Source organism: Anoplopoma fimbria, chromosome 13 (genome assembly GCF_027596085.1).
Source record: "Anoplopoma fimbria isolate UVic2021 breed Golden Eagle Sablefish chromosome 13, Afim_UVic_2022, whole genome shotgun sequence".
Taxonomy (NCBI): Eukaryota; Metazoa; Chordata; class Actinopteri; order Perciformes; family Anoplopomatidae; genus Anoplopoma; species Anoplopoma fimbria.
Genome location: NC_072461.1, coordinates 20,678,947 through 20,706,304, shown reverse-complemented (window position 1 = coordinate 20,706,304; position 27,358 = coordinate 20,678,947). Strand labels below are relative to the sequence as shown.

The following is a 27,358-nucleotide window of genomic DNA, read 5'->3' as shown; positions in this document are numbered from 1 at the left end:
TCCTGTTTTCTTGTGAAGGTCGGGAACAGAAATATGAAGAAGGGATCGCTCTCCTCAGGAACGCCCTGGCCAATCAGAGCGACTGTGTCCTGCACAGAATGCTGGGAGATTTCTTAGTGGCTGTCAACGATTACCAGGAAGCCATGGATCAGTACAGCATAGCGCTAAGGTAACCACAGATAGCTTTTTTTTTCATACATTTCCCATCCTAGCACAAGAAAAGGGTATCTCTTTTCAGTTAGTTTGTGCGTTTATATTTATATTTTTTTCTTTCCATAGCCTGGATCCCAACGACCAGAAGTCTCTAGAAGGCATGCAGAAGATGGAGAAGGAGGAGAGTCCCACGGACGCCACGGTGGAGCTGGACGGTGACGACATGGAGGGCAGTGGAGAGGACGGAGATCTGGAGGGCAGTGACAGCGAGGCGGCGCAGTGGGCTGATCAGGAACAGTGGTTTGGTATGCAGTGACCTCGGCCGCTGAAGGATACGCAGTCACGTCCCTCGCTATCACACACTGCAGCCTGGAGGAAGCCTTTAGCCATCGAAGGTCGTCAATCAGCACAACGTGGACGCTGATGCTATTTTCCCAACATTCTGACAGCCTTATTATTCACTTCACTGTGGAGCTAATTGAGCCTCTTTTGCTCGTCCGTACAGACGTCCAGTTCAGCCTTAAAGCCGCAGTAGACCCTCAACCCTAGATGAATCTGCTGTTCAGCACCTTGATTTCTCAACATTTAAAAGAATAAGTAATATCGCTGACTCTATTTTGGCTTTTTCTTCAGAACCGCTTTGTCGGCAGTCTGAATAAATGTATCACTGTTGTCCCAAGTAATGCAATGTACAACTTCAAGTTAAATATACACGTTACAAAGTGAGTTTCTGTAGATTTAAAAAAAAAAAACACCTGCATTGGATTTGGGGTTGAGTTGTTCTCTATACTGGAGGACTGTTTCCAGTTAGGACTGGGAAATTTAGACAGGAGCAATTGGTGTGATGGGAGATTCATGCTGGAGTTATCCTTCACGTGTTACAGGAGTGTTTGGTTTGAGTCTCTTCAGAGAAGGTGTGGTGGAGATCACAATAAAGGTTGTGAATTTGCAACAACCTTGGGTCTCTGACAAGCAGACAGGAGGTTTGTGGAAAAAAATGACTATGTATCATATTCCACTCTTCAAAATATATAATCTACGTTTGAATTTTGTCCCAAGAATGTGTCATGTAATGTACAGGCTTTATTATTTTGGTTTGTGTTGTCTGTTGAGTCTGCCTTTGTGTCGAAACTAACCCTAGGATTGACTCAAGTGTTTCATAACTACTTCAAGATAAATGTCTATAGTGTTTTGTACATATTTTTAAAGTGTATAATAAAATAATGAAACACTTGCTTTGTCTGGATGGAGTGGTATTCCTCTTAAAGAAAATACAGAGCTAATTACACTCGTTATATTGTTAAAATGAATCCCAACGACACCAGGACCAACAGTGTGGAAACTTTATGTATGACAGTTTTATTTACCTAAAACCAAAGTTGATGTGTACAATCAGTACAGTAAAATACAGTACAGCAGTTTGGCAAAAAAAAAAAAAAAAAAATTGCCAATATTGGAGGGACTGCCTGCCGTTCTCATCGTATAACTGCTGCACATCCTCCTTCCCAGACCTGGCAACGTCTGCTCCAAACATGATGCACATCTCAGTGCAAAGGAAAAAGGCTGTTTAGTTTTTATATATTCCATAAAAGTATTTCCTTAGGAAAGATGGACCGTTTTTTTTTTTTAGCTTATTTAACATCTGTACTATCTGACGAATGTCTATTCTATTTACCAATACTATACATTGTCTATTACATAAGTTTGGTAAAACAGATGGCCGGTTCAGTGGACATGCACCATGGAATATTGTACAATTTACTGTACACGGTACTAAGATCTGTCTAAAAAGATGGCAAGAGAATTGTATCACAATCTAAGGCTCTTCATGCAGGAGGATGGGAGGACTGATGATGTGGGATTGGCTAGTTTTAATCAGACATTTATTTACGGCCATCCTTAAAAAAAAAAAAAAAGAATGTATGAACTTTATGAGCTTCTGTCTTCATATTATTTAAACTGACATGCAGCTCTTGAAAGATGTGCTGCCCTGAACACACATGCACAACACAAAACAAAACCAAAGATTCTGCAAGGGATTTAGAGTAGAGGTGGGCTTACTCGGCCTTTGCTGTAAAGGAAAAGAAGAAGAAGAAGAGAGGAAGAATCAAAAATCAGGAATCAAATCAGTGGACACAAAATAAAAATCACAAGCCAAAGTTAAAAAAAAAACCCATCTGAGCAGCAAATAATTTAAATCCATCAATACGTATTTTAATAAAAAGAGCAAATATATTAAGGCCATGCTATGGGCAAGCAGATTAGATCAAATGACAAATGCAATAAAAAAGAAAAGACATGTATAAATAAAGAACAACAACACCATGTTGTGTAATGGTGTCGGGGCACTTAAATGTCAGCGTCTTTGCCAGTTGCCGAAACATGCTGCTGAAAGTCAAAAACTAACCGACAGCAGTGACATTGTGCCAGCTCAAAATGCAAAAGGCTCCTATTTCTAACTGTGTACCTGGCACTTGGTGACATTGAAGGCATTTCTAAACAAATGCAAACATCTTTATTTTTCCTCCGTTTGTACCATTTAAAAAGTATAAAATAAAATAAAAAGCTGCTAGTCCTATCACAAATATGAGGAGCTGTCATTGCCGTCTTGAACACGAGCAATGACAGACGGCAAAGCTGCTTCTTCAACCACACAGAAGATGAGAGAGAGAGAGAGAGAGAGAGCTAGTTAGCATGCAGGTCAAGGTGTACTCACTCTGCAGGTAAACAGGTGGAAGGCATTGGAAGAAACAACAGTTAGCTGTGAAGCTAAAAAAAAACCTCAAAGCACTCACTGGCCTGGTATTATTGGAGCAGGCATGCAGAAAGGCTGAGCCCACGCTTGAGTAAACTAGTATGAATGTATGGAGCATTTTGACAACAACAACAAACAACAACAAAATAATCTATACAGAGATTCTACTTTGTGTGGTATGTACAGATATACAGACTCTTCCAATGATCGGTCGTCCATATTGTTCTCAGTTGATAAGACTAACAGCTTCTTGGTGCCTTTTTACATATTCAAGTACAGTATGTGCACATTATACATACATTATAAAGATAACTGTAATTTAGATGCAAAATGAAGACCGGAAGTTGAGACAGAAATCTCAAAAACCTATAAAATAAAATCATGACAAATGTGTTTTTTCTTCAAGTAAACAAATTTAACAACACTTTATCAAAAATTGCTCTGGATCAAACTGGTAACATATCTTTGTCCTCGCTTCCCTCTGATCGAGAAAAGAAAATTATTATTAAAAAAAAAAAAAAAAAAAATCATTAACATGTGTGAGGGCTTAAGTGTCTACTGCAAAACAAAACGATGCTTACCTCAACACTTCAACTGATAATCTACGAAATGGTTGTTAAGACAAATGTGTAGTAATAATCATATTAACAGCATTGAGGTAGCTGTGCTCTGCCTAATGCAGAAAATAACGAATGACGACGCATGGAGCTCAAAAAATGACTACAGAGATTCATGCCAGGGCAAATATATATATAAATAAGTCTTTGCCCCAAAAATTAGTATTGGTACTATACGGTCCTTATAATTACATCCATTCACACCCAGCATACTCGTCCCCACAGCCCCTCCCAAAAAATTACAAAATATTAATTATCATAAAATAGTGTAAATTCTCTGTACAGCTCAACACACAGCTCCGACACGGTGGGCATCCCCCAACTGTTCAAAACAAGAGCAAAAGAGAGAAAAGCGTGATGGTAAAGTAAAACACATGGTCATAACGTTGGTCTAAGTCATTAAAATATGACTTACGCCTCGCCCCCCCCCAGCCCAGAAAAATGAATCGGTGAAAAAATGTCCTAAATACAAAAGATCTGACAGCCGACAGTCTGTCAGATCAAGTGCAAGTGTCGACTGTAAGTTGTTCCGTGTTAATGTAACTGTGTTAGATGTGTGTGTTAATGTCCACTTCACACTGGTGCACAGGGAGGGTAGTGATCTGGAGTCAGTCAGGGCCACAACATGGCAGACACGTTAGTGTCGGTGCTGTAGATCCACAGCACCAGGGGCAGGGAGACGGCCACGAAGGGCCAGGAGATGCCCTCGGTACATGCAGACAGGGAGCAGCCTTTGCTGGCCGGCTTCTCCAGCGGATTACCAAAGTCCAAGTAGTTCCTGGCCACAAACTTAAGCAGCTCGTCCAGCAGGATGACGGGCAGGGAGATCTTCAGCACCATCATCCACTGGGTCATATCCAGAGGGGTGATCTGGAAGATGACCTGGGAGAGACAACATACATCGTGTTACATTACGGCTGCTTTTTACAGGAAAAAAACACATTACATTCAACAGTACATAAGTACCATAAGGAGGGGGGGTGTAGGCATATGGTATCCTTGTGCTTGAAGGAATAGAAGCTACAGCCAGAAGACTGTTAGCTTAGCATAATGAATACAAACAGCTAGCCTGGCTCGAAATCCACCTTCAGAACCTTTTAGGTTAACTCATTTACATGTTTTATCTCGTTTGTTTATTCTAATGCAAAAAAATAAAATAAAAATCAAAGCTTAAAAAAGGAATGTTTTTTTTGCTGGACCAGTAACTTTTTTGCTGGTTGCCTGGCAACCTCACAGTGATGACATTTTCCAGGAAATCACAGCACCAGCTTATAAATAATGAGCTTTAGATGTGCCGGTAGGTGGATTTTGTTACCGTTTGACAAAGCCGGGACAGCAGTTTGCCACAGCTTCATACATAACGGCCAGATGAGAGAGCGGCGTCATTATCCTCATCTCTTGCCAATAAAGCAAAGTGTGTTTTCCAAAATGTTAAACTATTCCTCCAAGACTCTCAGGAACATTTGTTGTTCTCTCTCACAATTTCCCTACTGTGACCTTTATAATAAAAGGCAAACTATCTAAATCTATCAGCTTCCATTGCATGTCTGTAATGAAGCCTTACAGACAGTAGTGTCCTGCAGTGGCTGACTGGACGATCTAGAAGCTAGCTCATTCCTGACTTTTGTTTTATTAAATGACAGCGCCACCAAGTCATCATTGAATCAACTGGCTTTTGTAAAACTCACAGGCAGAGGTTCCACATAGAGGATGAGGAAGTGGAGGGACATGGAGAGGCAGATGGCCCCCAGGAGCCAAATGTTCTCCCAGGGAGGCATCCGCAGGAGAGACTGGTTCTCCGACAGACTGGACAGAAGAGAAGACACACATTAGTTTAAACAGTTCTCCTTCCTTCCTTCCTTCTCGGAGTGCACAGTACCCTTAGATGAAAGTGTCAATCCTTTTGAGAGAAACTCCTTTACCTGTTGAGAGCATTGCACATCTCAATGGTGACGAGCACAGACAGGGCCATGGTCATGGGGTAGGGGGACTCAAACACGTGGCAGTCAAGGCCGTCAAAGTCTGGGTTGTCTGGGGCGCACTGGAGGAAGTGGCTCTGCAGGGAGGAAGAGGGAGAGAGGGGAGTGAGGGGGAGGAGAAGAGAGCAGAGGGGAGCTGAAGGAGGAGCATTTAGATCAGGTAGACTCACCAGCTGGTACAGAGTGACCTGAGGTCCATCTTCAGAGACTGTAAACCACCAGGCAGCAGCTCCAACTGTGGCAGCACCCACATAGCCTGAGAGCAAAGACCAAACATCATCATACACAAATTACTAAACTGAATGAGGGGGAACTAAACATTCTTCTGATTGTCAACATTATCAACTTACACCCGATGGCCAGGTATCTGAAGAAGAGCCAGCCAGAGATGAGGGGCTCCTTGGCGTTACGAGGAGGCTTCTCCATGATGTCCAGGTCTGGGGGGTTGAAGCCCAGGGCGGTGGCAGGCAGGCCGTCGGTGACCAGGTTGACCCAGAGCAGCTGGACTGGGATCAGAGCCTCGGGGAAGCCCAGCGCCGCCGTGAGGAAGATGCTGTCGGGAGAAATAAATCCAGTTAGCAACTTTACTGACTAAGTTGAGTTAGTCTGAACTTCAGCATGTTAGATACGAATAATCCGATCAATCTGTTATAAAGGGCTAAAGATGGCGCCGCACCAGTGGCAGCCTGTTACAGCAGCTCCTTAAATACTGAGCTATTTTCCTTGTGCAACACTAAAATTATTCTGTCTGCTTATATAAAATTTTAGTTATTGTGGATATTTAAAGTTTTTTACTTATTTATTATTCTTACTGTGTTATTAATTATTTATAATACTTGTTTTGATCTTGTTTTTTTATGCATGTCTCTTGTTTGCACTCTGCTGCTGTAATCCTGAAAATTTCCCCGCTGTGGCACTAATAAAGGATTATCTTATTTTAAATGGTAAGAGCAAAAATAAACAAAATCTGCTCCTGAGGACTCACCAGACGACCTCCCCGACGTTGGAGGAGATGAGGTATCTGATGAACTGCTTCATGTTGTTGTAAATAGCTCGGCCTTCTTCCACGGCGGCCACGATGGAGGAGAAGTTGTCGTCGGCGAGGACCATCTCAGAGGCTGACTTGGCCACGGCAGTGCCAGAGCCCATGGCGATGCCAATCTCTGCCTTCTTCAAGGCAGGGGCATCGTTCACGCCATCGCCCGTCTGTGGAGAAATATTTTGTTTGTTACAGAGGAGGCCAACAAAGACAAGATGCCCAAGTGTCTCTTTTTAATGTCAACTACAGATGTAATTAAGACCAAATTCACAACGTAAATAAAGAAACAAAAACACTTGTAAACCCAGATTGCATCAAATAAAATGCGAAACGAAACATTTCAGACTTCATACCATCGCAGTGATCTCATCGAATCCCTGCAGGATCTCAACAATCTTGGACTTGTGGGACGGCTCGACGCGGGCGAAACAGCGAGCGTGCGTCACGGCATCGCGCTGGGCGGATGACGATAGCTCGTCAAACTCTCGTCCGGTGTAGGCCATGGTGTCGACGTCGTCGTCCTCGCCCAGGATGCCGATGCGGCGGCAGATAGCCACAGCGGTGCCCTTGTTGTCTCCGGTGATCATGATGACGCGGATGCCGGCCTGGCGGCACAGCTTGATGGAGGCAGCCACCTCCAGCCTGGGAGGGTCCAGCATGCCGACGCAGCCCACGAAGGTCAGGTCGGACTGGACGCAGAGAGACAAAGACGAGACTGAGTGTTTGGTACGGAAAAGCAGACACTAAATACGGCTAAGTCAATTTAAACATCCAAACAACTGAACTAAGAGTTAGATAAACGCAACTCACCTCGTAGTCCGAGAATTTGACAGTTTCTGTCAGTACCATGTCCGCTATCTTGGGCGGGTTGTCTCGTGTGGCCAGAGCCAGACACCTCAGGGTGTCCCGACCTGTCCCGTACTCACGGATCACAGACATTATCTTTTCCCTGATACTCTTGGTGAGGGGAACTTTGTTGTTACCAACTCTGACATGAGTGCATCTTTCAATAACTCCCTCCGGGGCCCCCTGTTGGTGGAGCAGAAGAATAAAATATTAACAACGTGAAAGAAGACTTCAAAAGCAAAACCATCGAAAGGTTTTTTTGCACACGTTTCTTTTAGTTTACCTTGACAAACATCTTGCCGATGGAGGAGCGAGACTTGTTGGGGGTGCAGTAGACAGACATGGACTTCCTGTCTCTGGAGAACTCCAGGGTGAACTCCTTCTTCATCAGCTGCTTGATCACCTGCTCAGGCAAAAAAAAGAAAAAGGACAGAAGGAGTGAGAAAAACCTGCTGAGTTGGAGCTGTGGAAATCTGCAGCATGTGCAGGTGAGGGAGCTGCCGTCACTCACAGAGTTGCAGGCGTTTGCTCGGTCGATCTTGGACAGGTTGTGAACTTCGGTGTCGAAAACGTTCATCTTCTCCACCAGACAGGTCAGCGCGGTCTCTGTGGCCTCGCCGACCTTCTCGTACACACCCTTCACCTGATGCATCAGAAACATTCAAGTTAATATTTGTTCCTTGCACACCTGTGGATAGATTTTAAGTTTGCACGTAGAGCTCATTTTACTCAAACCGGAGATAAAGAAATAAAACAATGAAACGCATCAACGTCCCAAAAAACCCGGACCGTTTACTAATATGTTTTTGAACAGAACATCTGTAAATGATGCGCTACAAATTATACTACAAAAATGCCTCTAAATGCATGTCTATCTTCAGGTGGGTGAATGTGATTTTCACACCTGAAAATATTACTAGAGGTTTTCTTTCTATATGCCAAATGGCAAATTCATGGGTAATTATTTGTGGGATGGTTGAGCTAAGCTAACGAATTGCATGCTAGCAACAGGTGAAAGAGATATACATGTTAAAAACATATCTTTCAGAATAAATCCTTTACATGCCACTTCCTTGAGGCAGCCTGCACTCTTTGAATGTAACACCTGCACTTCAGACTAATCCAGTCTTTACTGGAGCGCTGAGTTTGAGTTACTGTCTTTTTAGTCCTTAAAAAAGAATCATACTGGACAATATTACACTCTCGAACATGTCTGACATGTAAAGTACGACGCAGACATGGTTCATACCTCGTTGAAGTCCAGAGAGGAGTCGTTGCACAGGGCACAGATGGTAGCCAGTTCAACCAGGGCATCATACTGGGAGGTTTTAACTTGTTTACCATCCTGGTACCTGAGGGTAATTAAAAAGTATTAACTTGTGCATTACAGTTCATATAACAATAAGAACATTCAATATTTTTTTATATTATCTCCCTTTAACCTACAACTTAAGTCAATCAATGAGGTTTTCAGCCTTCACCTAGATGTTTTTGTTATGAGTCAGCTGTAAAGTACTCACACTTCTCCCTCAGGTGCGTAGGTAGAACCTGTGATGGTGAACTCTGACAGAGCACAGCTGTCCCCATCGGTTTTGTTGACAACGAACATCTGGAGAAGCAGGTGGGACAAAAGCAAATATGAGTTTTTCCAAATAGACTCCATCTAATTAAGCCAGCGTTTGTGTCGACTGACAGTTTCTTTACTGACGCAGCAGGTGGCAGCAGAAACCGCAGAAATCCCAGGCGGACCTGAGGAGTGAGATCTGTCTTTAGACAGTAGATTAGCCTGCAGTGTGACGGAAAGGACCTCTGTGAGGGCCAGGCTAGGTGGCCCACTGCCTACTGTGAGAAAAGGGTGTTTAGTTTCTCTCCTTAAAGTAAACAGCGCCAGGGAGCGAGTAAAGAGAGACGCTGTGGCCACAAGGAAGAAGACGCAGTGCCAGGCCTCCTCCTGCATGATGCTTTCAACCACGCACACACGCGCTAACAGCTAGTCAGGGACCGGTTATATCATAACATTGCCGTTGACAATCAGATTGCAGTCAGAATCTTATGTTTTGACCAATGGGCAAAGCCTTAGCGATCCAATACCCTTACTAACATACTACTACGTATGTCAGAAAAAAATATATTGTATGTCCCAATACAAGCATGTCAAATGCAGCATGCCAGGTAGCCTACTGCATCACGGAACATTTTGCAGTACGCAAACCAGCATGCTTTTCTGGCTAGTGTATCGCTCTTTGTTGATCACTCGTTCATACATGCTTTTGCCAAAACATTTCCATGACCTTGAGGAATATTTTCATGCCAATATTCCCTGAAACGTCTGTTTATACACAGTAAAATAAGAATAAAAATCTGTGTCAAAATCAACCACAGTATGTGTTACCTAAAATGAATGACCAGCTATGGCTGTCTGGGAACTTAACTGATCTGCAGAACAATAAAGTTTTGTTTAAGCAGCATAGATTTTCGATCTCAACTGAACCACTACACAGGTAGGCTATGTGGAGCTAATTGCTATGTGAAGCTAATTTCTATGACTTTCCAAAACTTCTCCAGGCCTGGAAATAGCCATGCTCAAATCCAATTACTTTCCCAGGTTTCCCCATGACCGTGCGAACCCTGATCACTGTACATCACTGAAACCTGCAGTAATTGCACAATAACAAAAGCTATTCAATTATGGCCAGTACAACATGAGGCCCAAACAATACAAAGGGCCTAAACACAGTTTAATAAAAACTGTAAATTTACGCCAAAGTCTAATTCAGGCTGTGCCAAAAGTTCTGAAGAATCACTGAACAGCCAACAAAAGCCGACTAAACTTCAATAAATACTGAAATGTCTTCATGTGGGGCCAAGTAGTGCTGGGGTGCCACTCACAGATACAGAGAGAGAGAGAGAGAGAGAGAGAGAGAGAGAGAGAGAGAGAGAAAGGAACTAAAGGCTGGCTGCTTTTCAGCTTGGTGACGCAAGGTCAGTTATGCAACAGCAGCACTGCAAGTCATCCACCGGCTCAATGTAGATTAGAGGAGCGGCAGACAGTTTGTTTCCTTCTTGTATAATAGCCCGGATACCTGATCACAAGGAACACTTTCCTCTCTGTGTTTGCACCACTGAGTTTATTAGCATTTTAGCTGACAAATGTGTTGGAAGTGACTTTTGCAGTCACAGCTCCTCTAACTGCTGTCACCTTATTCAAAACACCTGGCAACCAACAAAGACGACAAAGCACTGAACTGAATAAACTGTGTGTGTAAGTGCGTGTGTGTGTGTGTGTGTGTGTGTGTGTGTGTGTGTGTGTGTGTGTGTGTGTGTGTGTGGGGGGCTCACTCTGCAGACGGACATCTGGTTGGTGGTCAGGGTTCCCGTCTTGTCAGAGCAGATGACAGAGGTGCAGCCCAGGGTCTCCACGGACGGCAGGCTGCGGACGATGGCGTTCTTCTTGGCCATGCGGCGGGTGCCCAGGGCCAGGCAAGTGGTGATGACGGCGGGAAGACCCTCAGGGATGGCGGCCACGGCCAGCGCCACGGCGATCTTGAAGTAGTAGACGGCCCCGCGGATCCAGGAGCCCCCGTGGACGGGGTCGTTGAAGTGGCCGATGTTGATGATCCACACGGCGATGCAGATGAGGGAGATGACCTTGGACAGCTGCTCGCCGAACTCATCCAGCTTCTGCTGCAGCGGCGTCCTCTCCTGCTCGGTGGCCGCCATCTCGTCGCGGATCTTACCGATCTCAGTGTTAATGCCAGAGGCCACGACCACTCCTATGGCCTTCCCCGCTGCGATGTTAGTACCCTGAAATAACAAGTACTTCACTTGTTTGCCCAAGCACGTCTGATAACATCTCACACATCTTGACGTAACAGCACGAGCAGGTTTTTTTCTTTTCTCTCCAGGAAGTTAACAGAAACTAAACAAACAAGAAGTCGAAGAACATCAACAGGATGTGTGATAATTTATGGAGAGTTGAGCTTACGGAGAAGAGCATGTTCTTCTTGTCCTGATTGACAGCACGGGGGTCGGGCACAGGGTCCGTGTGTTTGATCACCGAGACGGATTCACCTACAAAGACAACAGAAAGGTCAGTTTGCATTGGTCTATGCAGATTATTTTAGAAACAAAGCAGAGCCAATTATCTCTACAGAAAGCTCATTCATGCTGCCTCTCCATCTTTTACATGATCATGAATATTTAAATCCAGAAGCAAACATGTTAATTGGAAAACAATGTCATGATACACCTCTGGGCTCATTCTGCAGCCAGCTGAAATGATTTTATTCACGCTCTTCAAAACACAAGTGGAGGAAAGATCATTTACCTTGGATGAGGCGCTTATATTTAAAAATAAAGGGAGTGTCGGTGTAGAGCTTAAACATAACTAACATAAATAAACAGATCAAACAAATTCACTGATAAAGTATAAAGTATTATTCAAGACTTTGTATGAAAGCGTGAACATTCTTTACGGTAATCATGTCTTACCGGTCAGAATGGACTGGTCCACCCTCAGAGTTGTTGATTTGATTGAACAGATACGGATGTCAGCAGGCACCTTGTCTCCAACTATAACCAAACGGACACAAACAAAAATGCAAAAGCATGAGGAGCATGAGCAGGAAGAAACATATTTACAAGGATTTGAAATTGAATCTGCAACTGAAGGCTCATGTTATATTGTCATGGTATCATATATGATGGCTCAATGTTTATTTACAACCTATTAGCAGCCCTCCACTAGCACCCATACCCTACTGTAATGGCACAGTGTGTGTGTGTGTGTGTGTGTGTGTGTGTGTGTGTGTGTGTGTGTGTGTGTGTGTGTGTGTGTGTGTATGTAGAGGCTGAATGAAGATTCAACAGATGAGTTGTTTTCTATTTTCTGCAGCCAGTAACTCAGCATTAGCGTAATCTAAACGGATGCTCATTACAGGGATGTTGCTGTGCCACCAAGCAGCGTTGCCATCGCTGCAGGGAACGAGAAGGAGAGCCAAAGAAAGAGGAGGAAATGAAGGACCTGTGAGCCATAAAAGGCCCGTCTCAAAGGAAAAGGCCAATTTGGGCACATTGGAATTGCGGTGACCCAGTTCAGCTTCCTAATAGTACATAAAGGCAATGTAAAACTGGGGAAATGATTCAGGTTACGGCACAGTTCTGTCGGCGTAGTCTACATATAGGCCTACTTAGTTAAAAAAAAAAATATGATGTCAGATGGTTACAAAAGACTCTTATATAGTCAGAAACCAGGAACCCACACAAGCCTGCCAAAATATCTACGGCCCTGTTCAGACCCGGAATTAACATGCGTCTCGGGTGAGCCGATCACACGTGGACATCTCCAAGTGCTTCAGTTCACACAAGGCATACAAAGGCTTCACCACATGCACATTAAAAGAAGAAAGCAGAACAATACAGACTTGGTCAATGCATCTGAGTGTCGCAGGCAAACACCATTGGCCAAAATGTTTGACGCACTCGTAATATATCTCAAATGGGATGTAATTCCGCCCACAAAGAGGAAGTCAGTTCAGTAGGCGATCCTTCAACGATGCCATTATTGTAAAAAAAAAAAAAAAAAAACATAAAGAGTCATATCTATGTATTCATTTGTTATATTTTGTTCTACAAAGTTTTGAAAGCAATGTTTAAGTCAAGCCTGATGTTTCCTTACACATAAAAGAATGATCACATTCACTTCCACACAGTGAGGCATCCAGCTAATTAAACACTGGTAAAAGATCTGTCTGCAGTATCGGCCGATACCCAAAGCCCAGGTATCGGGATGGGAAAAGTCGAATCAGTTAATCTCTATATGCGGCCCAACTCCAAATGTGTTCTGACCGATTGGAAACATCAAAAAGACAACGTGCAAAAGAAACACGTTATAAATATACATGCAAATACAATCAAACAGCAATGTAAGAGCTACTAGAATAGAAAATAAAAACAAGCTAAAATATAAGACAGGTATACAATACAAAGACAAAGTTTGAAGTGAAAATCAAAACTGTTGCAAAATTAAGAGATTTGATGAAATGCATCAAAATCCAGATTAACAATTTGAGGGAGACACGTTTACGTAATCCAAAATCCCCATCGACCTTTAGGGAAGGGAGGGGCACATAGCAATGGGACCACAATGCATGCGGCCAAAAATGGAAGCAGCATTTCAGCGTGTTCCCCAATGTGCTGATCACGTTTAAGTGTGGCTAAATAACGGCAGCTGAAGCTGGATGATCGTCAACTGATTGGATATCCTGACAGCGGAGCCAGGAACTCTGATCCGTCAGCAGGCGTTGGCCGGTCAAGAAGACGGACAGCTTTTCTGAGAAGGACTAAAGTGCATCTTTAAACCATCTGAACCTGGAACGATGGAAGCTTCATTTCTGAGAAGGTCACGCAGCCGGGCTCATAGATGTTCCCATGAGCCGAGTTCAACATACAAACTAAGACTGCAGTTGACTTCCTGATGGTATAGATTAACCACCCCGCTGCATGGTTAAATAGAGAAAACCATTTCATAGCCGCACTTAACTTTCTTAAGAGATATGGTGGAGATTAAAGGGATTACCAACAAAACATGAAATGTTTTGCCTTAGTAGCCAAAAAGCTCTACAATTAGATGGTTGTGCAACACTTCCTGTGCCAAGTCATCGTTATTTAAAATATACTGACAACTTCTTAGAGACTGCTGAGCCAAGACACATGTATAGGATGACAGGCTTCTATCAATGGTGCTAGTCAATGCTGCAGCCGGTAGTTCCCATGAATTTCATTAAAAAATGTATCTAAATTTGTCAGAATACACTCATCAACATCTGAGAAGTAATTGTGGGGATTGGATTAATTCTTGGGGAGAGTAGTGAAGGTACTACAACTGCATTTCGTTGTGGAACCCTGTGTATATGACAATTATTTATCCTTGAAAGAAACCAGTGACTGTTGGGACGGTCCCATGGTGAAACTCTGGAATTGTACCGAGGCTGTGTTAAACTGCAGACCTGCTCTGATGAAGTGTGTGTATATCATCTGTCATTTTGTGTCAACATCCTACTTGGTTGCAGTCCAAGTACCTCCTCAGGCATGAACGCATATTCACCTTTGTGCTTGCCAACAGGTCATGGAGTCCACACATTTGAGTGACAAAAGCTCAGACTTGGTGTTGATCCATTGCACCCAATGTGACTCCTCGAGGTGCCTTTTTAAATAGACCTTTCAACAGCGGGTGAGGCAGTGACCGGACCGAAGCGGTTTGCTTTGACTGGCACCTGCCTCTGCCATGTGTTAGGGGACTGCGAGTGGTTCTGCCGGGCCAACCGTCTCTCCGGGGCCGACCAGGAGGCCACATGTGCTGATGGCAGCTGAACAAAAGGCTGACCTCCTGTCTTGTTGAGTGGGCCATTTCAGAACCGTCAACAAGTGAAGTGTCCTGCAGCTTTCCAACACAGCTCTTACTGATTAACTCACCCGCCACATTTACATGTGTTCAATTATGCAAATACTTTATCCAGCTGGATATGTTATCAAAAAAGCAGTCTACAATACTATCGTTTCACTCTTTAGCTGCTCAAAGAAGATTTTCCTTTCTAACCTTTGGCAGTCAGGTGCACCAGAGAGACTGTGTTACCATGACTCAGCACAATCAGTAGAAGGAAATGCACCGCAAGGAAATAAAACTGATGAACTTGTTTGTGCAAATGTATTGTTTACATGGGGGGGTGTCTTACACTTTCTATACTGTATGACAGGTGCATTTTGGTGTGCATGTATAGGTGGACACTACAGAGAAAAAAAGAAAAAAAAATAACATTCAAGGGAGGGTCTTTTTGCTCTCTGTTTGCACTTTGCAAACATCAAGAGTGACTTGCACTATATTATCAGCAAACAAGAGCAAAGTAATGTTTAATTAGCAGTGGCCCCGGTAAGAGACAAATATTCCTCCTGTCATTACGTTGTCACGGATTCAAAAAAAAAAAAAAACGTGTCAGCACGTGTCAGGTGACTTTGGAGTTGACCCTCACCTATGATCTCCGTTACGTAAGCGTCATCTCTGCACTGTCTCCCTGTTATCGCTGCTCTACTTTGGTCGTTTGTTAGAAATCTTAAGCAGCAGCAGGCCCGGCCGCCACATAGCATGCATCTGTTTCTGTTGCCATAGTGACAAAACTTATCCCAGTCCTGGGAACATTCAAGTGCTCCCCTCTTATCAAAAACAATCGTGGTTTTATGGAGGCCTGGCAGAAATGACACGTACATTAAGTGTGTCAAAAATAAATCTATGGCCACAAATCTAAATTTAAATCTATATCAAGATCAACTGCTACACTATTACTTTAAAAGTACTGAGAGAGCAGCAAATGTATTAGCAGACAGAATGTAATGTAAACATCAAACAAAACAACTTGGCCTTGCAGCCATGAAAGACACTAAAATGTTAATGTGAAAACAGTGATCAGTTTAAGTATAGATCATGTTCCCCGTTAACAACAGGTCACAAGCGTACATTCTCTTCGTGTCTTAAGGTCAACACTGTCAGTCGTCGCCCCTCATTAAAGATTTCCCGGGGTTTAAGTCTGACCTCTCACTATGCCGTCTTTAACCAAACAGCATAGCCTGGATTCCCAGCAGTCAGTACAGTATGACTTATGGTTAATACAATCTTTAAAGAGACTAGAAAGCCGCTTTAACAAATGGAGAAATTACTGGTGCAAAAGGCGATACTTCAGATCCATATACCGATAACACCAAAAGTTTTGGTCAATGTGTGAACACGTATAGTTTATGCAGAACCTTTCATGAATTCTTCTCTCCAACTAAGTTCTGCTCCTGCTGATTTCCTTGGTTTGAGGGTTTGGCTTTTAATAAAAACCTCCGTTTCTCAATTCTGCAGAAATTCACTACAAATTAAGTTTTATTTAGGTTTCTACAGCCAGCCTTCCTGGTCGGCAAGATGAGACCGTTTCTTTTCAGTCTCGCTGACAAGTCAGGAACATTTGCCAAAAACGTCCCTCTGTGACAATGGATGCTTGCCAGACCACATTAAATGTCACATCACTATCCATGGTGTCTGGAATCTCAGTGGAGGGTGCTGGGCGCTGATGGGCAGGGTCGCTGTGCATTGAGCATGCTGGGGGTGGGCGGGTTATCGGCGAAGCGCTTCCCTATAAGGTCAGCTCTCTCAGGCACAATGGGAGCAGATGAAAGATCCTCCCCCCATACTGCTGCCCACATGAGCCCCCCCCCCCGTCTATCAGACTCCACAACCTCACAGGCAGCAGAGAACAAACCCACGGAGTTCTGCTTGCTCTGGGAAAAGGCCAACGTCCAAATCTGCAAGCCCTCCACACCAAACTGTAAACTGGCAGCTTACAGTGTGTGCAGTGTTATAAAGAGGAGTTAAATCCACAGGAAGGAGCAAGTGAACTCCACATGTTACCGTCAGCTAACGTTGGTGAAGTGGGACGTGGTAATCCTTTATCAGATCTTAGCTGCTGGCACTTTATTTAGCATCCCCAAATAACTACAAATGCAAATTTCCCCATTGTGGGACAAATAAAGGATTATCTTAAATCTAGATTATAAAAGAAAACAGGTTCATCAACACTGCTGATGTATTGGATGATTTCAGAATCTAAGCTATTCAGGCAAAATCACATCATCTGCATGCAAGTGATATAATTCAGGGGTTAGTTTCTCATGTATGAACCGCGTCATCATTTGGTCGAGCCATACACTGATGTGAACAAGTCTTTCATCAACCGACAAGGGCAGTCAGAGGACGGAGCAGGAGAGCGGACTGGACAGGGGAGACCAGCACGGTGTTTGAAAACAACTAAACTACAGATATGAAACCAAGCATAAAATAATGTAGTTTAGAGAAAAGATGAAGAAATGCATTCCACAAAACGTTACATCCGCAACATTAAACTCATTTCAGTGCAGCGCGTGTCGACTGACTGAGCGATGAGGTTGCAGGTAGGAGGCAGCGTTTAAAACCCACAGCAGCACCCCGACAGAGAGCGGCACAGATTGGCTGCAGCCTGCGGCAGCCACAGAGGCTTCGTCTCCGTGTCCTCTACCTCGGTCAAGAAGACATCCAGCCAGCATCTGCGTCATCACGCTCCTCCTCTGCATGGCAGGGGTCACTTCGGAGCTTCAGCAAAACATAATACAGGAACCTTTTGTAAAATATATACGGAGGATTTGGGAGGTAAGGTGAGCTGATGAGCATTTGTTTCTGACTGCAGGATAAAACATCCAGTTTTGCTGCCTGCTGGGCTGCATTTTTGGAGAAAGCCTCAAGCTGCTGACAACAAAGCCTCTGGTTTCCTTCATCGAGAGTGTTTAAATAAATAGGTCTCTTATATTCTAGAGGGAGTGCATCTGACTCACAAATCTCTCTTTAAACCTCAGCCAAATAACTAAGCTTTCTACACTCTGCTTCACATTTTAAAAATGGCATGATTAGCACAGTCAACCCTAAACCAGATTATAAATCCTCCATTTGCCCTTGTCAAGGTTACCCAGGAGTCCTGCTGAACACTGTCCCACGTCACCCACTGTAACAATGCTCCCCACAGCAGGACGGGTGGGGTGCACCTGTCATCTTCACGACTGTCACTGCCTCTATAAATAAAGCATACCACAATCTGATCGGCCTATAACGGCTAAAAATAAAAACCTACCACTATGCTCGGAAAGCTTTGGGTTAAACGGAGTATCAAGATAAGACTGGCGCTTTAAGGACATCAGCATTCCTCAACACATCCGTCTGATCATCCCTCTGCAGAATTGTAATATACATCCGTGTGCGTGTGTGTGTGTGCCGCAGGGGGGGGAAACAGCACTGTTAGAAATCAAAGCTCTACTTCCTGAGGATTGCTGCTGCTGAAATACGCCGACTGAAACACAGCAGCATGAAACCCTCCAGCGCTTAGTTCACATGCTGCATGGAATGAAACTGTTGCGGTGGGACGAGCTGTGAGGATGCACAGGACCGTGTTACTAGAGTGAGCTCAAAATGTGTGCGTGATAACACACAGATTAAAGTGGGCCTTGGTAGCACATGTGCCCAGCCCTTTGAGACAATAGGTTAATAAGAGCATCTCAAAATACACCACTCTTTCAGGGTGAGTCACCTCTGCAGTGGCACATGGGGATGGGGAGGGGTTCAACGACAGCTTGTGCTAAATGTGATCCGTGACCATTCGTGGACTGATTCGATCTGTCCACAGTAGGCTTTACCCGAGGCAGAGCCAGGCAGCAGCATCATATTAAAACACCACATCTTTTCTTTAATCTTGAAAAAGCAGCATGGGGGGGGAGGAGTCTCTTTCACTGGGAAACGTTGCAGAAAACGTGTGAAAGTTGCAGAGGATAGAAAAGAAAAGTGAATTTCCTGTCACTTTTAAGGTTCATGTGAAATAGTCTCCTGGCTGGATATCTGATGCTCTAGTCTATGCAACATATACAATCGTATACAATGACAATACAGCAACGAAGCAGTGTGCGTTTAAATATGCACAAGGTCAAGAGCGGCTCAACCTACCGGCAACCTCCACGATGTCACCAGGCACGATGTCTCTGGCCTTGATCCTCTGCACGGTTTTCCTGTCCTGCCGGTACACTTTGCCCATCTCAGGCTCGTACTCCTTTAGTGCCTCAATGGCGTCCTCGGCATTACGTTCCTGTTGAGGAGGGGAAGGAGATTCAGTGCCAAAGATTTCTGAGTTTCTCTTAAATAAGACATGCATGTCCTTGGCTCTGCTGGACTACATGGTACAAGAGGATTTCCCTTTGAGGAGGCTCTGGTTTTTATATGTTGGATGTTTATTGTAATCAGGTTTTGGTTGGAGACTTTTGGGTTGTTAAGGGTATGAAAATGGGAACATTAAACGTTTTTTGCCTCTGTTGCCCACACATTGTTTAAAACGCACATTGTTTAAATAAATAAAAAAGCCAGGCAAACAGAAAAACTGTTGATGACAACTGACTTTTCCGTTTCAATAGGAAGCCTTATTGAAGCAACTTTCAGTGCAGTATTCACTTGATCTAAGCGTCTAGAACATTCTACACCCATATGCCAAGTGTATTAGGTTCACCTGTTACATCTTATGTAATCCAAATACAAAAGTCTCTCTGTAAGAACAGCATTTTGGACGCTGCAGTTCAGATAGTGTTGCATTGGATTAGATTTCATTGGATGCAGGATCAGCTGGGTGAAGGGAGGATGTCTATTAGAAGGCTGTGGTACTGAATTAAATTGGATATAGATTGGTGTAGTTAATATCAGTAGTTCTCTTTCCATGTTGGTAAAGCCTCCAAATGTGATTTCTTTTTCTACAGCACCCTGTAAGGGTTCGCATTGTCAAGCTTTCAATACAATACTAACTTTAAGCTATGCATTCATAAATTAATTGCATGTGTTTAAATGCATGGTCATTAAATTGAAATGTTATTTTTATGTGTCTTTGTATTGGCGAAATCAATAAAGTTAAGTTTCAATCCATTTAGAAGTAACATGAACAACTATCTTACAGTTAAGTCATCATTCTGCTGCATAATGAAATGTGATTCACTTGAACAAAATGCATTAGATCTGGACACCTAAACTAAAATATTAGACCTGTTCCCCAGATACAAAGAAGATGTGACCTCCCCGGATCCTGAAAGTGTCTCACCTGCCACACGCCGACGATGGCATTGGCTATAAGAATAAGCAAAATGACGAAAGGCTCCACAAAGGCTGTGATAGTCTCCTCTCCCTCCTCGAACCAGGCCAGGACCTGAAAACAGTTTAAGAAACACGTCATTATTTATAAAGAAAAAACACATTTCACAGAACGAGTATTAGACAACGATTACAGAAAGGGACAACATTGTTCATAGGAGATGAAATACTGAAGAATCCGCTCTCTGATAGATGGAGACATCACAAAATAATTGTTTGAATTAAATTAATTTCACAGGTTATTATCTCTCAGATTGTGACGGCAGCGTTCCTTTCCAATAGTGTGAGGGTTTAGCTTTTTGTCAGTAGCCAGAACATTGACATCAAAGACAGAGATTGTTAATAGCTGAGGAGCATCCCACACAAATCGTTATATAAAACTAAGAAAAAAATATCATGGAACTGCATCATAGAACACTTTATATCATACTTTCCTGTGATCAAGCGAAAAATTGAAAATACAAGAACCTTATTTTCTGAACTTTAGTCTACTAGCAGTGCATTTATTCTATTCAAAGTTTAAATTCAATTATTTATAGTTTTTAACTGCCAATACTGCTCAGCCCCTTTTGAACTGGAATGCAAACTTCTTAATAGGTATTTGATTAAAAGATGCAAACATGCCAGCCATCAAGAAGACTGTAGTAACTCTGATTAACACAGTTGGACATCTATCCAATATACAAGAACATCTTACTGCCAGAATATTCAAAACAATATTCTAACCTGGAGTCTCATTTAGCTTGATGTTCCTGAGAAAACTGCCCTTAAATGTCTCTGTGTGTCACATAATATCCCATAATGTAATAAAGAAATCAACCTCAGTAAGACCTAAGTTTCTGGCTGTGGAAGATGCCAAAGACATTAAATGGCATAACTCAAACGACAAGCTTAACTCTTAATAGCAGTTTAATACAGAAGGACAGCGCTCAATAGTGCTCGACTGTATGTCATCCACCGCCAAGAGATTTACATTACTCAGACTTACCCCAAGCAAAATGTATATTATAAATATATAATTACAAGATAGATCATTTACAAATAATCATTTATGCGGTGGCCCCCAACCAAAGAAATCCTATGTCGACTACCACGTTTACGATTTTGTCTGTCTTACCACAAAGAATCACACATTGGCTCCAATTTTGAATCTTGTGTTCAACAAAGATTTGCTCATGAGTTTCTTGGAAATAGGTCATTCAGCATGAAAAAAAAAACATTAATAAAAAAGACTAATGGACTTCAGGAATCTTTGTCAGCCAAGACATAAATGACCAATTAGTTTACTAACCGACAGTTAATCAGTTTACAATAACCACTGACTGTATACAAGAAGTGGACGGTGTGACGTCACCCATTGGTTTGTTGTCTACAGGTCTAAAGCCTCTAGTTTGTCATTTTGGCAGTCGCCATCTTTTTTTTGTTTCGTTTTTTTTTTAAACACGAACATTGCTGTGGTAGCCACCTGTCAATCACCAGGAAGCAACACTCTACAGCATACCCTCCTTTATCATCCATGTCACTAAATGGGACTGAATTACTAAATGAACATCATGCTATATTGAAGAAGACTTGAAACTAGTGATTAAGGACAATAACTCATGTTTAAAATGTTTAATAAGGTAATAAATCACCTGAGAATTAGGGTCATTTTCTCAGACTTCTATTCAATTTTCAATATTTATTTATTTTTTTACAACCAGAGGAGAAAGAATGCAAGTTTAAGTCACTTCCACACTGATCTCACTTTTTAAACTTGGAGGTTGACGCTGTACAATAACACAAACCAGACAAACGCAGCAAATCTCACATTAGAAGATGAAACAAGAAACTGATTCATATTTCCGCTTGATGGGGGTTAAACAATGAATGAATCATCAAAATAGTTGATGACAATTCTTTTTTTTGTCAATCAACTTCTTGTTTCAACTCTAATATGTATGCTAACAATATGCTAAGATGCCATGTATAGCGTCTTATAAAAGAATGCATTAAAAAAAAAAAAGAATCAAGTCCTCAACTGTGGCCTCAACACCAAACTGAATCATGAACAGAACATACAACAACTTCAACAGTTAGCCAACAGCTGTGATCTTAATTAGCTTTCAAACTGGATACACATGAAAGTATCGGAGGGATTAATTCAATGCTGAGGGTGGTGTGTGCGTTTGTCTGATAAGAGCCCTCCCAGTGAGGGGTGAGGGCCCAAATTTGGTCTTGAGTGGTGCTCTGTTGCCTTGTCAGACAGCAGCCACTGACACCTCTGTATCACCTGACTGGACTCTGCATGCTACATACCAGCTCACACGCACACATACATTCACTTATTGAAATGTATTTCAGCCATCCGTTAATCTACTGTGCTGGCGAATTGGAAAAATGTAATGTTGCAGAAATGAATCATGCATGTCAATACAAAGATGACTTTGCGTTCCCAATCCTTCACAGAAAAGAATAATTAAAATAGATTTGCTGGTTAAGTTTTACGATAAAAGCTTGTGCCTTTCGATTTAATTTGCTGAAACAAACACTGCAAGAGGAAATACCTGGTTGTACATGAAGCCTCGTCTTTCCACATGACATCAGAACAATAAAAAGTGATACTACTACGTGGAATTGTACTTTTGATTTAGCTTTAAAAAATGGGCGTGAACACGTGCTGATGATGCCATTTCTTTATAGCCACTATTAAACATTTATCTGTCCAGCACTCAAAGTCAGAGGCCCGAGGGAGACCGGGGTAAGTCATTACGCAGCAGCCATGCTTGACGACTCAAATGTCTTACTTGGCACATGGTGATAGCAACTCAATGCTGCTACTGCTGTTGTCACCATTCCTCAGATGGGTCGCTAGCATCCTCAGCTGTTTGGCGTTCTAATATGCAAGTGTAATCCCAGCCGGGGTTAAACAAACTGAAGACGTTCACACTTCAGCACTATGCCATGCATAAATCTCTCCTCTGCCATTCAAAACACAGGGCTTAATAATAATGCCATCTACAATTTTGACTTCACATAAACACTCGAGGTGGCAATGGGAAAGCTAATTTGTAGGAAGCGTTGACTTGTCCTGAGACTCACTTAGCTTTTTAGATTCTCTCTCTACAGGTTGTGGAGTAGCAGACAGGAACAAGAGTGGGATTTAAAAAATAACTCAACGCAACACCCTGAAAAAGCCTGCATATAATCAAAAAGTGCAAGATATGTAGTGAAATACTTACAAAAGATATACATGCGGCCAGCAGAAGAATACGAACAAGTAAATCTTCAAATTGCTCAAGGACAAGCTCCCACAAGGATTTTCCTGCAGAAAAGAGAGTTAAAATTATAATCCATCATAGAAACGTTTCTTATCATAAAATGACAGGAACAATAGTCGGTGACAGCAGTGCTTACCTTCCTCCGCTGGTAACTCTGTGTGTGGAGAGATGCGAGTCAATCCAAGGAACCGCACAGGAAACCGACCAGAAAGAAAAGAAAAAGAGGGTAAGTTGTGCATACATACTTTTTAAAATAAAGAAATATTGACTTTTTCATGATGGGGAACGAATTCCTAAAACAAGAGTGCTAACTTGAAGAGCTAAATCTCAGACCGTAGACACCTGGCGCTGAACTCTAACCATAATGTTTCCAGTTTCACTTAACATTTTGACGATTTATTCATCAAACATACTCTACAACACCGCAGATTTTGCATCAGGGATCCTTTTGAGTGTTAAACAAGATGTTAATTAAATAATAAGCAATATCAAATGTTTCTTTGCAAGATTTCTATATTCCTCTATCAGGTTTACACTTCTAACAGTGGCATAGTCTAATCCCTTAATCTTTATTACACAATAGGAGGGGAAAAAAATAGGCAAACTCCAATCAATGTAAAGGTCAAAGTGATTTAAAGGGGGGGGGGGGGGGTATACCCTCCATGACCTCCCAAGTGATCTTAATATAAAAACAGCTGTTTAATCCTGGAACAAGGGAGATTAGGTTGAGGGATAACGTTACTACAATGATCCCGTGGCCGGATTTCTCTAGACAAATGGGCTGATGTTGCAAAAAGATTACTGTATTCAACAATGTCACCATATTCATTTTACAACCATGTTAAAACAATGTTATCACAGTGAACAGGATTACCACCATGCTACACAAACGCCTTCAAGAAGTACTACCCTGAGCCTTCCGCTTAGCACTCATTGTATTCGTATTAGTTTGGTACACTTGTTGTATTCGTTTTAGTTGTTGCACTTATTGTATTCGTATTAGTTTGTTGCACTTATTGTATTCGTATTAGTTTGTTGCACTTATTGTATTCGTATTAATTTGCTTCTGCACTATACTTTTGCTCTGGTTTATGCTCTTAGATGCTTGTTTAAGAAAGGAGATGCACTTATGACTTCTGGTGACTAGTAGTTCTCTTGAACACCTATGTTGAATACACTTATTGTAAGTCTGCTAAATGACTGTAATGTAATGTAAATGTAAATGTAATGAAATGAGCACGTGTTCAACAATAATCACAATATCCTAATAAGCAATGCTTAATTTGAAGGATATATTTGGGAAAACCCTCGAGGTCACAGGTGATGACGTCACTTCACGGGAGCCGGTAATGTTGGAGACTTTTACCCTATATCCTGGATCCAGTACTCACACTGGCCATGTTGCAATGACAAGACATTTTTTTTTTTAATTTTTCTTTTTTTTTTTTAAACAGTTTCTCATTTACAGCAGGTGTGTTTTAAGTGTTAAAAAAAATAAAATAAAAAAAAAAGATATTCATACCGTTCAGGCCCCATTTCTCCCTCAGTCGTTTCACCTCCTCCAGGGAGAGTCCTGTGCTCTCGTTGACGCAGAAATGAGTGTAAACTTCCTCCACACTCTTCGTGTGAGAGTTCTCCATGGCTCAACACAAACACCCCTCCTACCTCTCTAAATGTTTTTAATTAATACTTTTATTAATCAATTAGGATGGTTCTCTATGCACCGCGGTCTCACGTGTCCTCCCCCCCTCTCTCTCTCTCTCTGCGCACTTATGATTCTCCTCACGCTGACAAATGTGCTTTTGGTGAGCCGGACTCCTCTTCCCTGTGTGGGGTGCAGGTTTCTCTCAGCGTCCCTCTCTTATCTCCGTGTGAGCGGCCGTGTCTCGTGTCGTAGGTGCTGCATTCACGCGGTGTCCGGGGTCCCTCCGTGTTTCACCGTGTCTTTCCGCGTACGCAGCTCTCTGTCTCTCTGTGTCTGTCTCTGTCTGTGCGTGTGTCTCCGCTGACGGTCTGTCTTTATCAAAGAGCCTCGCTGCCTCACTGCCTCACTGCTGCCCCTCTTCCCTGCGCTGCATGTGGACCGATATCATTGGACGAGCGGTGTCAGCTGCGTTCAAAACCCAGAGAGACATGAAAAAAAAAACAGGAAGGCGAACACGAGATAAAAAAAAAAAGAAAAAAAGGAAAGGGCCGGAATACATATCCGTGTTTCCCACATGAGATCCCATTCAAAACCAGGAAGTTAAGGAGTTCATTGTAGTGTTTTAAGAGTTGGTGATGTAACATACCGATTTTTTTTTATTAAAAGACCGACATTAAAATATCTATTTATTTTCTTTTATCTTTTTTTATCTGAATCTCCCACTTAATTTGATATACCAATTTATTATATATATATATAGGGTTTACATTAGTGTTGTTGTTATTCCTTGTTGTCCTAGATGTGTGTAGGGGTTTAAAAGTTCTGTAAAATGACATTAAACACAGTTAAAAAAAAAAAGGCACATTTTTATATTTATCTTTTTTTTATTTATTTCCCACTTAATTTATATCAATTTATTTATTATTACCAATTTATTATATATATTATATGGTTTACATTATGTTGTTTTTATTCCTTGTTTTATATCCTAGATGTGTGTAGGGGTTTAAAAGTTCTGTAAAATGACATTAAACACAGTTTTAAAAAAAGACACACATAAGAATATATTTATTTTGCTATTTATTTTATTTTATCTTTTTTATTACCAATTTATATATATATATATATATATATATATATATATATATATATATGGTTTACATTAGTGTTGTTTTTATTCCTTGTTTTAATGTCTGTACATAGATGTGTGTTGGGGTTTAAAAGTTCTGTAAAATGACATTAAACACAGTTTAAAAAAAGACACACATAAGAATATATTTATTTTGCTATTTATTTTATTTTATCTTTTTTATTTGTATCTTCCACTCCCACTTAATTTTATATACCAATTTATTATATATATATATATATATATATATATAGGGTTTACATTAGTGTTGTTTTTATTCCTTGTTTTAATGTCTGTACATAGATATGTGTTGGGGTTTAAAAGTTCTGTAAAATGACATTAAACACAGTTTTAAAAAAAGACACACATAAGAATATATTTATTTTGCTGTTTATTTTATTTTATCTTTTTTATTTGTATCTTCCACTCCCACTTTATTTTATATACCAATTTATTACACACACACACATATATATATATATATATATATATATATATATATATATATATATATATATATATATATATATATAGGGTTTACATTAGTGTTGTTTATTCCTTGTTTTAATGTCTGTACCTAGATGTGTGTAGGGGTTTAAAAGTTCTGTAAAATGACATTAAACACATTTAAAAAAAGACACACATAAGAATATATTTATTTAGCTGTTTATTCTTTTTTTTGCCTCCCACTTTATTTTATTCACCAATTTATTAAATATTTAGGTTTTATATTAATGGTATTGTTATTCCTTGTTTTAACGTCTGTACATAGATGTGTGTTGGGGTTAAAAAGTTCTGTAAAATGACATAAACACAGTTTGAAAAAGAAAAAATAACACACATAATATATTTATTTTGCTATTTATTTTATTTTATCTTTTTTATTTGTATCTTCCACTCCCACTTTATTTTATTTACCAATTTATTATATATTTAGGTTTTACATTAGTGTTGTTCTTATTCCTTGTTTTAATGTACATAGATGTGTATAGGGGTTTAAAAGTTCTGTAAAATGACAATAAACACAGTTTTATTTTAGAAAAGACACACATTACATAGTGTAGACGCAGACATGTTGTCCGTGTCTTACTGAATTACTTTTAGCAGGCTATAGATCATTCAAATGTGCAATGTGGGGCAGCATTCAAGTTCCACTAGAAGCGAAAAAAGTTATTATTTCCACATAAAAACACTTTTGG

General features: G+C 41.4%; 2 protein-coding genes across 2 annotated transcripts in view; one reads left to right on the top strand and one right to left on the bottom strand.

Moving 5' to 3' along the window:
• anapc7 (anaphase promoting complex subunit 7) overlaps positions 1-1,379 on the top strand; it is a 5,636-nt gene extending 4,257 nt beyond the window's left edge. The window contains exons 10-11 of the mRNA XM_054611045.1: positions 19-169; positions 280-1,379. Coding sequence (XP_054467020.1) covers positions 19-169; positions 280-469 — 341 coding nt within the window. The 3' untranslated portion in view covers positions 470-1,379. The remainder of the gene's footprint in view (positions 1-18; positions 170-279) is intronic.
• A 1,288-nt stretch (positions 1,380-2,667) lies between these two features.
• Positions 2,668-25,504, bottom strand: LOC129100758 (sarcoplasmic/endoplasmic reticulum calcium ATPase 2-like). The gene is made up of 20 exons (XM_054610218.1): positions 24,908-25,504; positions 23,522-23,539; positions 23,347-23,429; positions 20,076-20,180; positions 18,944-19,082; positions 11,881-11,961; positions 11,375-11,460; positions 10,729-11,193; positions 8,910-8,998; positions 8,639-8,741; positions 7,901-8,032; positions 7,673-7,792; positions 7,354-7,572; positions 6,897-7,232; positions 6,490-6,710; positions 5,855-6,057; positions 5,675-5,760; positions 5,448-5,581; positions 5,214-5,331; positions 2,668-4,407 (listed from the first exon to the last, which is right to left on the bottom strand). Exons 1-20 carry the CDS (start codon positions 25,023-25,025, stop codon positions 4,138-4,140), a joined length of 3,126 nt encoding a protein of 1,041 aa, XP_054466193.1. The 5' UTR covers positions 25,026-25,504; the 3' UTR covers positions 2,668-4,137.
• Between the last annotated feature and the right edge of the window lie 1,854 nt (positions 25,505-27,358).